A 13,043-nucleotide genomic window follows, 5' to 3' on the forward strand; every position below is an offset into this window, starting at 1 on the left:
ACTTGGAGCACAGCTGTCTCCTGTTGTCGGCTGAGTAGAGATCAATACTTCTCAACAAACAGTCAAGTAGTGTGTGGGCCTGAAGCCTCCCTGAGAGTCGGAGAAGGCTGCCTGTGTGTATGAAAAACGTCTCACTTTGGAGCCGAGTGCCTGGCAGCCAGGCTCAGCCTTTGTTTAGAAAATGACCTTTTATTTTGGTGATCAGGACCCCAATGTTATATTCCATTTGAGTAATATTGAATAACATTATCAAGGAAACACCAACAAAAACTTTTTTAAACATCCCTTTCTCCTTCTTTTCTTTGGTCTTTGAGACAGTCTCACTGTCCTGTCCTGGGAACTTCTTATGAGTTCAGGATGGCTTCAAACCCACAGTCCTCTGTTTTAGCCTCCCACATTCTGGGACGACAGGCATGTGCCGCCATACCAGTTTAAAATGTCATTTCTTGATATATGTTTAAGATAATCTATCATGAAATATTCACAAAGGTATCCAAACAGGATAATTTGTAAGGCAGGACCTTTTCTTACATAGCACTTGAAGGGTGCATGCATTTACCAAGAATAATCCACAGCACTATAAAATAATTGGTTTCTTATTCTTGTTTCTACCAGTCCTTGGGCGAATGTTCTGTTTGATGCAGTTTTTGAGAAAAGAAAAATCACATAATTTGATTGTAAAAATGAGGCTGATCTATAAATCAATTCAAACAAAAGAAACAGAGGTGTAAGCACAAACCCTCTTTCAGCTTGGTTGCCTCTGTAACAGAACCTCAGGTATGTGCCTTCCTTCAATTCCTTCCACTCATGATTCCTCACTTAAGCCTGTGGAGCGGTCAACAAGACCTTCACACAATAGGTGTTGTACCAGAGAAGTATTGCAGAGGTGGGACGGATGGGCAAGACTATTCCATACGCTAATTGCACTAATGCAGCTGTTAAAAATGAATGATGAATACATTGCTTTTATTGAAGCTTAACTTGATTTCTTTTGCTTATGAGCTTTGTGGCTAATTCTGGCTCTACCTTAGGAGAACCAAGTAACTTGAAAGAGCGCAAGTGTTGAGCCTTCCTTGTTCTGAGGTTGGAACTAAGAATTGGTTTACTTACAAAAAAAAAGAAGAAGAAAAAACATTTCTTTATTTGTATGTTTCCTGGGATGTGAACTTGCTCTGTGGCCCTAGAGGCAGGGAATTTGCTCTGCAGACAAGGCTGGCCTGGAACTTGCTGAGATCCTCTTTCCTCTGTGTCACTGTACCTCATAGGGTTACTTTTCAATGTGACTCTAATAAATAATGCAGTAGGAAGGCGCCAGGCCTCAGGAGCTGCTGAGGAGTTGGAGCTCAGTGTCATGTCCCCATCATTCCCATGTAACTGATGGCATCACTCATCACGTCACGTACCTTGCTGGCGACACTCCTGGTCTGAGCAATGAGCTCTCGGATCCTCTGGATGCTGGCAGAAACATTGCTTGCAGGCCGCTTCTGCTCAACAGTACGAAGCTGATCCAGGAGCTGGGGGACCACCTCTGTGAGATTTCTTACTGCAATAAGGAAGATGAGTCACTTGAATTAATTATATTTTAAGGATCAAGTGAGAGACAGAGAACATATTACCTCTGGTAGATCTATTGGACATCATTTTCAACCTTACAAAATTGATGGTGGAGCTTAAAGCATAATCCATTCTGGTTTTTGTGTGTGTGTGACATTTGGAGCACATATTGATTTATAAATGGAATGTGGTGCGTGCTGACTTACAATGTACCCTCTAAAGGGCAGGCTCCATGAGCAACATACAGATGTTCCTTTAATCACACAGCATGGGCACCACACGTCTATTACACAGACTGATACAACGGGGGGGGGGGGAGGAGGCTTTTACTGATGAAAGACAAGAAGGGTGTTCTCCAGGCCGGCTGTGTGTGCTGGCTGTGTGTGCGGGACACCACTGCAGCTGCTCTGACAGCGGGGGTGGAGTTAATGGAGGAGAGCAGGAGCATGCGTCAGCTGCCTTCACCACTGTGGGAGGGGGGGTGGCTTTGCAGCCTGACAGGAGGGAGGGCCAGACACGGGGAAGCCCAAGCAGACTGCCGGACTTTTCTCCTCTCTCCCCATTCCTTGTCCTTTCCTTCTCTCCCTCCTGCTTTCTCTTTCTCTCCAACCCCCTTTCTTTTCCTCTTTTTAAAAAATTTTTATTCTAGATCTCCTTCTGAGGAAACAACCCCTGGGCATTAGGAGATTAATTAATTAATTAATTTACTCTAATGTTTAATTAATTAACCAGGGGGGCATCAGAAGAAGTGGCTAGAGTGGGGCACACACTGCCCTCCAGCTAGCCTGGTATAGCATTGATTCCAGTGGCCGTTTGATACTAGAGTGAGCTGTAAAGTGGGAAAATAATAAAAACAATTAAATCACTACATTAAAATTTTGCTTGTGGAAAGGCATGTAAGACAGACTTCCGGCCCTCTTCATATGGACTCTTTCTAGAGTCTCTTACATTATGGGATGTTGTTTAATTTACTTTGTTTTTAAACTGCAAAGTGCTATTTGGGAAAAGCATAGTAGCCTGAGACAATTTCGACTGGTGTTCTCTTTGGATGCTATTATGATAAGTTGTGAAAAAAGATAAAAGAAACTTTAACACAGACACAAGGCAATGTCTTGACAAATGAAAATACTGAATGGCACAGAGACACTCCCCCAGCCCACACTGGAGATCAAACCAGGGCTTTACAAATTCTAGTAAAGCGCTCTACTATTGAACTAGACAAATCTTTTAAAGGTTAAAAATTAAAAAGTGATTGGGTAAAATGGTCATGTGGATGAACTTATGAATAGAGTACATATGGGAAAATATTATAAAAGAATTCTATTCCTGTATGGTAATCGGCCTTTGTAAATTTTTGTAGAATTGCTAGCGACTGACAGATCAGGTATGGATTCATGACTATTTTTTAATTCAGATGTAGTCTGTAAATCTATTCTAGAGACTTTTTGTGGAGAATGACTAAGAATGACTACCTGTCATGATTTGTCACTACATTGGTAGACACTGATATCCAAGAGATTTATGAAGAATCTGAATAAAAATGAGAAAAGGTATTCTTTGTGATTTTAACTATATATACAGAACTACATTAGGTAGATATTAACATATTTCATTTTCATTGCTATAAATTGATTATGTGAATTGGCTAACACACATAGTTGCTATTTGTTGGTAATAATTGGATCCACTCAAGTAGGATCCAAATGGTAGTCGGTAAACTCAACACCATTTACTATTTTCCCCCTAAAAGTAAGACAGTACTTTCCTGAAATTATTTACTCTAAAGTTTGATTAAACTTTTATGCTAAAGGATCAGTCTTACATTGATAAAGATAATTGCTACCATTATGAATGCTGCCACATAATACAAACTACTTCATCAGTTTAACTACTATATTATTTCTACCAGTGTATCTATCTGTAAATTTTTTTTGTGAAATTTGCATGTATTTCATGTTGGTCCATACCTGTCTAGAAAGTAGATAAATCTAGACTTTAGATAAATATATAGATGAACTACAAAACTATAAAAAAAAGTTTCTCTTTTTCTGAATTAATTTCTATAGCATTCCAACCTAAAATTCAGATGGAGCACACTGTTTCCTATCAAAAGCTGTGTAGAGTTTAATGGATGATTCTTCAGATAGGCAAGCTTGTGATGCTTGTAAGAGGTACCTGCATCCCGAGCAGAGTCCACGGCAGTGTTATATGCAGAAGAGTCAAACGTCTGGAGGTTCTGTGACCAGCTGCTGAGGTTGCCAGCCATTGGCGTGGTGACCTGTTGGACGGCCACTGTTGTCTTGTTAGCTTCCTCAATGACCAGCTTGGACTGGCCCAGGCGTTGCTGGGCATCCCCTGGGCACAGAGCAGAGGGACAGTCCCTTTACTGGAAAGCATTGACATCACTTCAAACAGACCTCAAATTTTGGGCTGTGAAAGGAGACTAAGAGTTTTAAGACAGTGACGACTGTGTTGTAAGTTAAACGAACTAGGATATAATGAATGAACAGCAGCGATATGTGAGTTGGTAAGACTCTGCAGTCTCAACAACATCAAGATGTTTACTTAACATGTTTGTAAATGAAGAAGTAAATTACACAAACAAAACAAACAACAACAAAAACAAACCAAACCCAAACAAAAAACTGAGTACTGAGTACATCCTCAGGTTAGCAAGCTGCTTAGAGAGCGACAGAAAATGAACACGAGGTTTCAGCTTCCATGATGCTCACATCTGAACTTCATCATAAAATCTCTTCCTTTTAAGGAAAAAGAAATTCTTGTGGAAGACTCCTGCCATAAAAATGAAGCTACATTTAGTTGAGAAGTAAATTAGTAAGTAAAGCATTTTTGCTTTGTTACCATCTTTTTTTTTTTTTAAAAAAAAAGAAAAACAAGTTTTAGAAAAGCGGTGGTGGCGCACACCTTTAATCCCAGCACTCGGGAGGCAGAGGCAGGCGGATCTCTGTGAGTTCGAGGCTAGCCTGGTCTACCAAGCAAGATCCAGGAAAGGCACAAAGCTATGCAGAGAAACCCGGTCTCGAAAAACCAAAAAGAAAAAAAAAAAAAGAAAGAAAGAAAGAAAAAGAAAAAGAAAAGAAAAGCTTTAATGTTCAAATCCTATTTTCCTTAAAACATGATTACATATTTGGCCTGGGAATCCCTAAAGCCCCCACGAAATCAGATGTAGTAGCGAACATCTGTAAGCCCAGTTCTACTACAGCAAGATGGCAAGTAGAGAGGAGAATCCCTGGAAGCTTGTGGACCAGCTGGCAGCAAGGACCACCACAGGCCTAAAGCCAGCCTAGCTAGGGTACATATTAAGTTCTCGGCCACCATGGCTACATCACAAGACCCTACCTCACAAAAAACAGCAAAAGACTCAGGTATAGTGAGACATGTCTGTAATCCCAGCCGTCTGGAGGTAGAGGCTAGAGGCAGGGGCATCAAGCCCAGTTCACATGGTGAGTTCCGAGAACTAGAGACCTTGTTTGAAATGAGGTAGACAATGAAGGCCCATACTTGAGGTTGTTCTTTGATGTTCACAGTGTGCAGTAGTACAGTGCACAAGGGCGTGTTCTCTCTCTCTCTCTCTCTCTCTCACACACACACACACACACACACACACACACACACACACACATGCATATGCACATGCATACAGAACACACATATAAAACTTACTGCGTATTTAAAGTAAAGATAATGTAAATTTACAACATCAAACTTTGTCTAGATGATGGGATTATAGGTGATTTTTTTCCCTCTGCTAAGATTTGTTTTCACATTTTTCTATAAGGGTAATATGTTACTTTTGTAATAAAAATATTTAGAAATCACTTAGGTGATGTTGTAACTTCAAGTCTTTAAAGTGAAGGAAAATTTTGTTTCATGTTCCATGCTCTGGATCCTGCTGTACACTGGCTTGAATCCTGGCTCTCCCTTCTATCAGCTGTGCCCATGCCCTGACAAACCTCAGGATTCTTCTCAGCTGCAAGGTAAATAGTGACTCTCATCTCCACAGCACAGAGCCCAGCAAGCATCAATCATCAGTAGTTCTGATAAGGCTTCTCAGTGCGTGCACACTCTCTTAGCCAGAGCTCCCGGTCTCCAAGGCCGGCACATTCCAGCGAAACACCTATATCCAGCACAGTGTCTTAACTTAGCTCTGCCTAGGAAGGCATGTCTGCTTCCAATCACAGCTTGTCAAGACACCACTAGAGTCCCAGCTTAGGTGAGGGAGGCACTCTTGTCTCTCTTTTCCGTGCATTGATCTCCCTGCGTAGTTGATAAGAATAACTTGACACATAACAGAAGGATGCTGTTTACAGCGGGGGCCAGAGAAATCCAATAACCAAATTAGGGCACACTGTTAGCAAGGGTATATGTTCCCAGGAGAGGCACCAGGCAGTAGAAACAGCACAATCCTATGCAAACACATGTGGACACATGCATGTAGGCGCAGGAGGAAGACTGGAGGAAAACACTTGATTTGATGCTCATCTCTGGGTGATACAGCTTTATTTTTAAGGATAGTTTTTGGATAGTAATGAACATTTTTTGTTGTTGTTATAAGAAAACAAAAACCCTGCCGAATGAAGGAATTGATGAACAAGGAGTCACCTCATCTCCCTCTGCGAGGTTGTTTTACACCAGTGGACAAATATGAGGGTCCTTGCAGCTCTGGGTCCTTACCTCTCTCTGCTGCCTGGAGTCGCTTAACAGCATCACTCAGCCTGTCTCTGAGGGCCCCCTTCTTCCACAGGGCTCCTCCCACACGCCTGCTGGTGTCAGCCACTGCCTCATCATTGCCTGTGGAGAAGAAGCGGAGGAAAGTACCAGGAGGTCCACCATGCCTGGACGAAGTCTCAACAGCATAAGTTCTGACTTGTATCATGGACTCCAGTGTAATAATAATCTAGCGCTCTAGAAAGAGACGGTCAGTTCTGGAAAATGGTATTGAGAATCAGAGGTACATGACAGCAGAAAGCATGTGACACTAGTTGGGAGTGACTTAGGATGCCACAATATTCATTTTTTGGAGAAACAGAGTAAGGCTGTGGCTGATAAAAATCCAGCAGCGCAAATGATAAAGTCAAAAAGACATTTATCTATCCATGTGATGATGCCTGGTTGTAAGAGAATCCATTGTCCTCCTAGTTCTCTCAATAAAATTTTTATGAATGTATGTCATGTACCTAAGAAACAGATTATATACGCACAGTTTGATGAACTTGCACACCATGAACACAAAATATAGCCACATGGAAATCATCAAGATGGAACATTATGAGCACCCACCAAGCTCCTTTGGATTCTGTCTAGGATTAGCCAGAGAGGACCATTATTTGGCCTTTGTCTAGTACCATCTAGCTTTAAAGGTCTATTTCATTTTTGTTTATGTGTGTATGTTTGTGTCTGTGTGGGGTATGTGTACGTGAGTGTATGTGCCCACAGAGGCCAGAAGAGGGCACTGCCTACCCTAGAGCTCAAGTTATAAATGGTTGTGAGCCACCAGAGGTTAAGTATTGCGAGCCAAGTTTGGATCCTCTGCCAGAACAGTATGTCCTCCTACCTACTAACCCACCTTTCCAGTCCCTATAAACACAGATTTATTTTTAATAATTGTGTGTGTGTATGGGTGAGTATGTGCATGTGAATGAAGGTATTACCTGGTTATAATCCCCCCAATATGACAAAGTACTATAGTCTTTTATATGTTTGTTTTGGTATCTATAGTTATAAGTCTTGGTATTTTTCCATTTTCATTAGCATTTACCAGTTGCATGAAACAATGGGTTTCATTATGACATTTCATACATGTATATAATACACTTCGATCATCCTTAGTCATTATTATTATTATACCCTGGCCCTTCCTCACTGTTACCCATCCTCTCCCTCTAAGCCCTCCTTCTTTCCTGCATTATCTCTATTGTTTTCTTTTTCTTTGATTACATTGTTACATGTCTACACACTTGTAAATACATACATGCACCCACTCAGTCCATTTAGTGTTGCTCATATATGCTATTGATGAGATATTTTGTTCTTACTTTTCAAGATGGGCTACTGGCATTTTTCTCTCTCTTCTCAAGGAAATTCCAGAACTAGTCTATCTGTACATCCACAGTGTTACAGTGTCTCAACCATCTCTGTATTACAATTATAATTATGTGTTGTAGAACTGTCCATTTTACAAAGTTGAGTCTTTCCCTCAGTGAATAGGGTATCTATAATTTTTTAAACTCATACTTAGGTATTTTATTTAGAATTGGTAATGGGGATATCCTGGCTTTGTTTGCAGTCTCATTGGAAAGGCCTTTTAATATTTTATTATGAATATGTTTGCTGAGTATTATTTTATTATGCTTTATTAGATTATGGAAATTTCCTTCTGTTTTTTGTTTACTAAGAGTTTAAAAAATATTGGATGGGTGCTGTTTTATTAAGGAAATGAAGTGGGTAGGAAAGGGTGGTCTGGGAGGAGCTGGAGGAGAGGAGAAGGACATGACCAAATTATATATGGAAAATTTAAGAAGTACATTAAAAATATTTCCTGTGTATAGTGAGATGATCATGTGAATTTTCTCCTATAGTCTGTAAATGTGGTGAGATATTTTAATTGTTAAACTACCTTTGAAATCCTGTAATAAGTTTATGTTGCTCACTATATGCTACCATTTGTGTACGTGGTAGATTTGACTTGCTAATATCTTTTGTTTTTTAAGATAGAGTCTTATTCTCTAGCCTAAGATGGCCTTGACTTTGTAGCCAGCCTCCTACTTCAATAGCTTCTGGAATGCTGGGATTACAGGTATGAGCCACCACATCTGGCTGATTAGGATTTTTGTGTCTTTAAGAGACTTTGGCTTTCATTTCCACCTTTTCTATGTCCTCCTGAGGTTTTGATATTTACATTTTGCCGACTTTCACAGAACAAGTTTGGACAACATTTCTTTCGCTATTATCTGGAAGTGTTTGAATAAAAGTGGTGCTGTTTCTTCTCTGAAATTTGGAAAGAATTCACTGGGAGTCTGGAGACTTTTTCATGGGAGAGTTTAATTTCTGAGTTTACTGACAGCATACCTGTATGTGTATACAGTTCTATTGGATCATCTACTCTCTGCCATTCATTTGTGATAGTTTTCTTTTTCCTTGAAAATATGCCCTGGGCATGGTTCCCAAACTGGGGTTATTATTGAGCAAATCCTAGAAGGTCATGAAGTTGTATTTCTTTATCTGAATGGAAGACCAGCTTTCCCAGTAACTAGTGGTTTGGGTTTGGCTGTGGCTTACTTCTAAAGTACCAGGAAATTTATGGTTGTCTTGCTTCTTCTTCCCGTCTGTTTCCTCCATTGGGCTTTTAAGAACCTCATACCCCATAGGGCATTGTTGTTTCTAGGTCCATCTTTGAGTATTTTATCACTGCTGTGTATAGTAGATAATATACAAGGTGGAACATCACTGCTTTACTCTCACCAAGTACAGTGTAACCAGGAACAAGCAAGTACTTAAATCTCCTCTAGGTTTCTGAGAATTTCCTAGCATGCCAAGAGTGGCTTAACATACTTTTTAGTGACAGTGAACCTCCCTTCTCATTTTTTGAAGTTTCTGTTTTCAGATATGGCGATATAAAAGCACTTTCAGCTTTTGGTTTGGGGCCTGTGACTGCATTAAATGCTGCTTTATTTAACTCTATATTTGGGACTTGATAAAGGTAAGAGGAGAATCTATTTGGGGCTGGATATTTATAAAAAGAAATGTTTTGCTGAAAGTGTTTCCTGATGGAAGAGGCCATTGCTCTTTCAAAAGATTACAGCAAACGGCACTTTCTTAAGTTTATTACAGATTGTTAAATCTTTGTTACAGACAACAAAAGAGAAAGCAAGCTGAGAAATAAAGACTACTCATTACGGAAAGCCATTTGAAAATGGAGAAACACTAACCTGGAATTAGAATGTAATTGAGTAGATGAAAATCTGAATTTACATCACAAACATACTTATCCCAAAGGAAAGAGTCCTATCAAGTTCTAGGTTACATGGTACTAGCTTCTTTATGATGTCCCTTATACAAGGGAAGGAATTTAACCAAAAACGAACAGATCATAAACATGTGACCAGATCTGCCAGACAGTCAAAGAAGCTGGCTGATGCAAGAGATTTATTGGATATAAAACACGGGACTCTGAGGATACACTGTTTCCAGACAGGAAGGTTGCTTTCAGTAGGCTCAGTGACTCGATGATGGTAGCATTCACTGAGAACATGTGTGTACAACTGCCATGAAAACTAGAATGTTTAAGAGACCGAATCAAAGGATTGCTATATGCTGGCCCTCCCCACACAAGAAACAAAAGCAGCTCACAGGTTTGGCAGCATGCCTTTAGTCCCAGCCCTCAGGAGGCAGAGGTAGGCAGATCTCTGTGAGTTCAAGGCCAGCCTCATCTACAGAGGGACAGACAGGACTGTGTGACACAGATAAACCCTATCTCAAAAAACAAAACAAAACAAAATCCTAATTCTTTACTGCTGGTATTCTCATTAATTTCCAGAAAGCATATTCAGAATTAGTTCTATAAGACATTAATATGAATTATGTGATAAAGTTGGACAGAGAAAATTAATAGTGTTCTTATTACCTTTATCTACCTAGAAAGCATAAAAGAACCATTACCTTGCGGTGCTCAGCATTCAGAATACGAAAATCAAAGTGTGCTCATTTCTATATATAATTTATTTTTCAGAAGATGACAAAAAGAAAATGCATGGTTGATTCGAGATTAACTGCTTTGATAATATTTCATGAAGTTTTCTGTTTCAAACTTGGCTTGCTTTCAGGTGAGAGTCAGAAGCCAGCTAGATAATGGCTTTTCAACTCACTAGTCAACGCTCAAATATCCTTAAGAATGAGTCCACAACCTCAGAAATGAGGACCATTTAACGACATTCTTGGTCCATTCAGTTGTTTGTAGGAATGACTCATGAGGTTTAAAAGGACTGAGGCTCTTCACTTGTGTCCTTCTCTGGGCCATTACCAGTGTGCTCGCTTTCAGAGCAGTGGGGAAAGCTTCTTTCTATGTGTGTGTTAGAGTTGTCCACAGCCATCCACTGTGGCAAACAAGCTGTAGCCGAGCTGACCAACCCGATGGCTTGTGGTATCCCATCATGCCAATCAACTGCCATGGGGACGATGTATCAAGTCATCCTGGTCAACTCTCACAGGGGTGATGCCTCCCTTCACTGTAAAAACGTGGAGGTTCTTCTGGATGGGTAACATAGTTTTAGTGTTTAGTATATTTTATGGTTTTATCTCCTTGAATATCAGTATTCTGATGTTTCTATCAGCCAGCCCATTTGATTAGTATGAATTTCCACCATATGTTGAAATGCCAAGTCTGCTGTTTTGTGACTGGATTCTAAAGTACTGATACATTATTTAGTGAACTATTATTTGCTCCTTAAGCCTCAGTTTTAGAATTTCATCTACACATATAAAAGGTGGCTATGGATGAGAAGGAGGAGAAAATGAGATACTTACTAGAATCTGCCTTTGCTTGCAGCTCTCTGGCTTGATGGAGAAGGTTGTCACTTTCATCCTTATGGTAAATGATCTGAGTATCAATTCCACTCACAGCCTACAAAACAAGTGGTCAGAGGGTAAGAACAGCGGAGAAATGCCAACTTCTCCTGGTTTTTGGACTTAAATGACGGTGTTTGTCTGCTAAATGCCACGGAGATTCACACAGCTTCACCTTCACAGCTCGGAATCAAAACGAACACAGAGGAGAGAACAATGTCTTAGCATTTCCAAACTGAGCCCCCACCCCCGGCCCAGGAAAACTCAGCAAACTAGGAGAACACTTTGGCCAAGGATTGAACTAAGGACTCTTATAAAGAAACCACTGGATAAATAATTTCGAATTGAGAAAAAAAAAAAAAGGAATGTGTCCTAAGACATCTCTATTAGAAGACACTAGCCTAAACAAACAAACAAACAAACAAACAAACAAACAAAAACAGCCTCTGCAAAGGAATGCTCTTTTGTGAACTGGACTCATCCAATGAACTTGCAAAACAGAGCTGTTTTCTTTTTCTTTTCTTTTTTTTTTGAGACAGGGTTTCTCTGTGTAGCTCTGTGCCTTTTTCTGGATCTCACTCTACACCAGGCTGGCCTCAAACTCACAGAGATACGCCTGGCTCTGCCTCCCAAGTGCTGGGATTAAAGGGGTACGCCACCACCTCCCGGCTTACAGAGCTGTTTTCTAAGTGCTCCTGACTCTTCTCACATCTTAGTTTTTCATGGAAAGGTCAAGGGGTAAGGGATGATGTTAGAAAAACAGAGATACACACACACATATACATGAAACACATATAGAATGCATATTGTGCTATGTATAATGTATTGTGTATATATATTCTAACACACACTTGCGGAGGAAAGCAGAAGGAGATTATTTCTGGGAAGGAAGATAGACCAGTGAGTGGGGAGGAGGAAATGCAGTAGCAAATAAGAGCAAGACATAATTGTAAGAATGGTAAGTGGCGCTGGTTATTGGCACTGGTTACCACATGGAGAGGTCTCGGTCACTACAAAACCCAGTGTCAGTATCAGAGCTTTATTAGGAGGAAGAGGGGTCAGTGGGAACAAGAGAACTAGGCCTGGGGAAGGAGCACATGCAGAGAGAGAAGGGTGGTGGGGGGAAGAGAGAACAGAACAGAGAGAGAGGGGGAGTGGGGTCTGTATCTGGCTCTTTAAGGATTCTCGTGCACATGTGCAGGTGGGCTTACAGACCTATGCCATGCACGCACGCACGCACGCACGCACGCACGCATGCACGCACGCACGCATGCACAGATTGCATGACCATGCCGAGCCCATAATCACCAGTGCACACTGATGATGTAAGATGCAAGGCGCTTTGCTTATCTCCTGAACTGTGCATATTTGGTCACACAGCTGGAGTGAGGGCAGAATTCTAACAATAATGATGTTTTTGCAAAAAGAAAAAAGAAAGATGATAGGAATCTGTTAATAAAAAAACAAAGATGAAAAGCCAGAGACGAGGCGATATAGCAAACCCTGAGGTAAAGGGCTACTTACATCATAAATTCGGTCAGTGATATTCAGAGCAAATTCTGCTGTTTCATTGGCTTCACTGACATAATTGGCAATATTTTCATAGACATTCGATGCATCCAAGGCCTTCTGCACCAGCCCATTCATGTCTGAACTGTGCAAATTCCTGTTAATAAACGAATTGGTCACTTTCCTTCCGTAGGAAATGGGGCCACGTTTAGGGTTTCATTTGGATACTTCTGTGATCGCAGATGCCCTCCTTCCTGGATTTTCAAGGCCACCTGTCTTGGAAGGTTTCCCCAAGAATCTCTCCCTGGGAGTACATTATGTTCGCATTTGTCTTTATGTGCTGCACCCACATGTCATCCCATTCTGGCTCCACAGCAGCTGCTGTTTGGCAGCAGCTG

At 40.7% G+C, this 13,043-nt stretch overlaps 1 protein-coding gene across 2 annotated transcripts in view; it reads right to left on the reverse strand.

The window, feature by feature from the left end:
* The window catches only part of Lama4 (laminin subunit alpha 4), a 148,957-nt gene that overhangs the window by 40,933 nt on the left and 94,981 nt on the right, over nucleotides 1–13,043 (reverse strand). For both annotated transcript variants that reach the window (XM_036169087.1, XM_036169086.1), the window contains exons 14-18: nucleotides 12,661–12,802; nucleotides 11,098–11,194; nucleotides 6,250–6,366; nucleotides 3,730–3,909; nucleotides 1,404–1,543 (exon numbers count right to left, since the gene is read on the reverse strand). In XM_036169087.1, the coding sequence (XP_036024980.1) occupies nucleotides 1,404–1,543; nucleotides 3,730–3,909; nucleotides 6,250–6,366; nucleotides 11,098–11,194; nucleotides 12,661–12,802 (676 nt within the window). The remainder of the gene's footprint in view (nucleotides 1–1,403; nucleotides 1,544–3,729; nucleotides 3,910–6,249; nucleotides 6,367–11,097; nucleotides 11,195–12,660; nucleotides 12,803–13,043) is intronic.

Source organism: Onychomys torridus, chromosome 19 (assembly GCF_903995425.1).
Source record: "Onychomys torridus chromosome 19, mOncTor1.1, whole genome shotgun sequence".
NCBI classification, from domain to species: domain Eukaryota; kingdom Metazoa; phylum Chordata; class Mammalia; order Rodentia; family Cricetidae; genus Onychomys; species Onychomys torridus.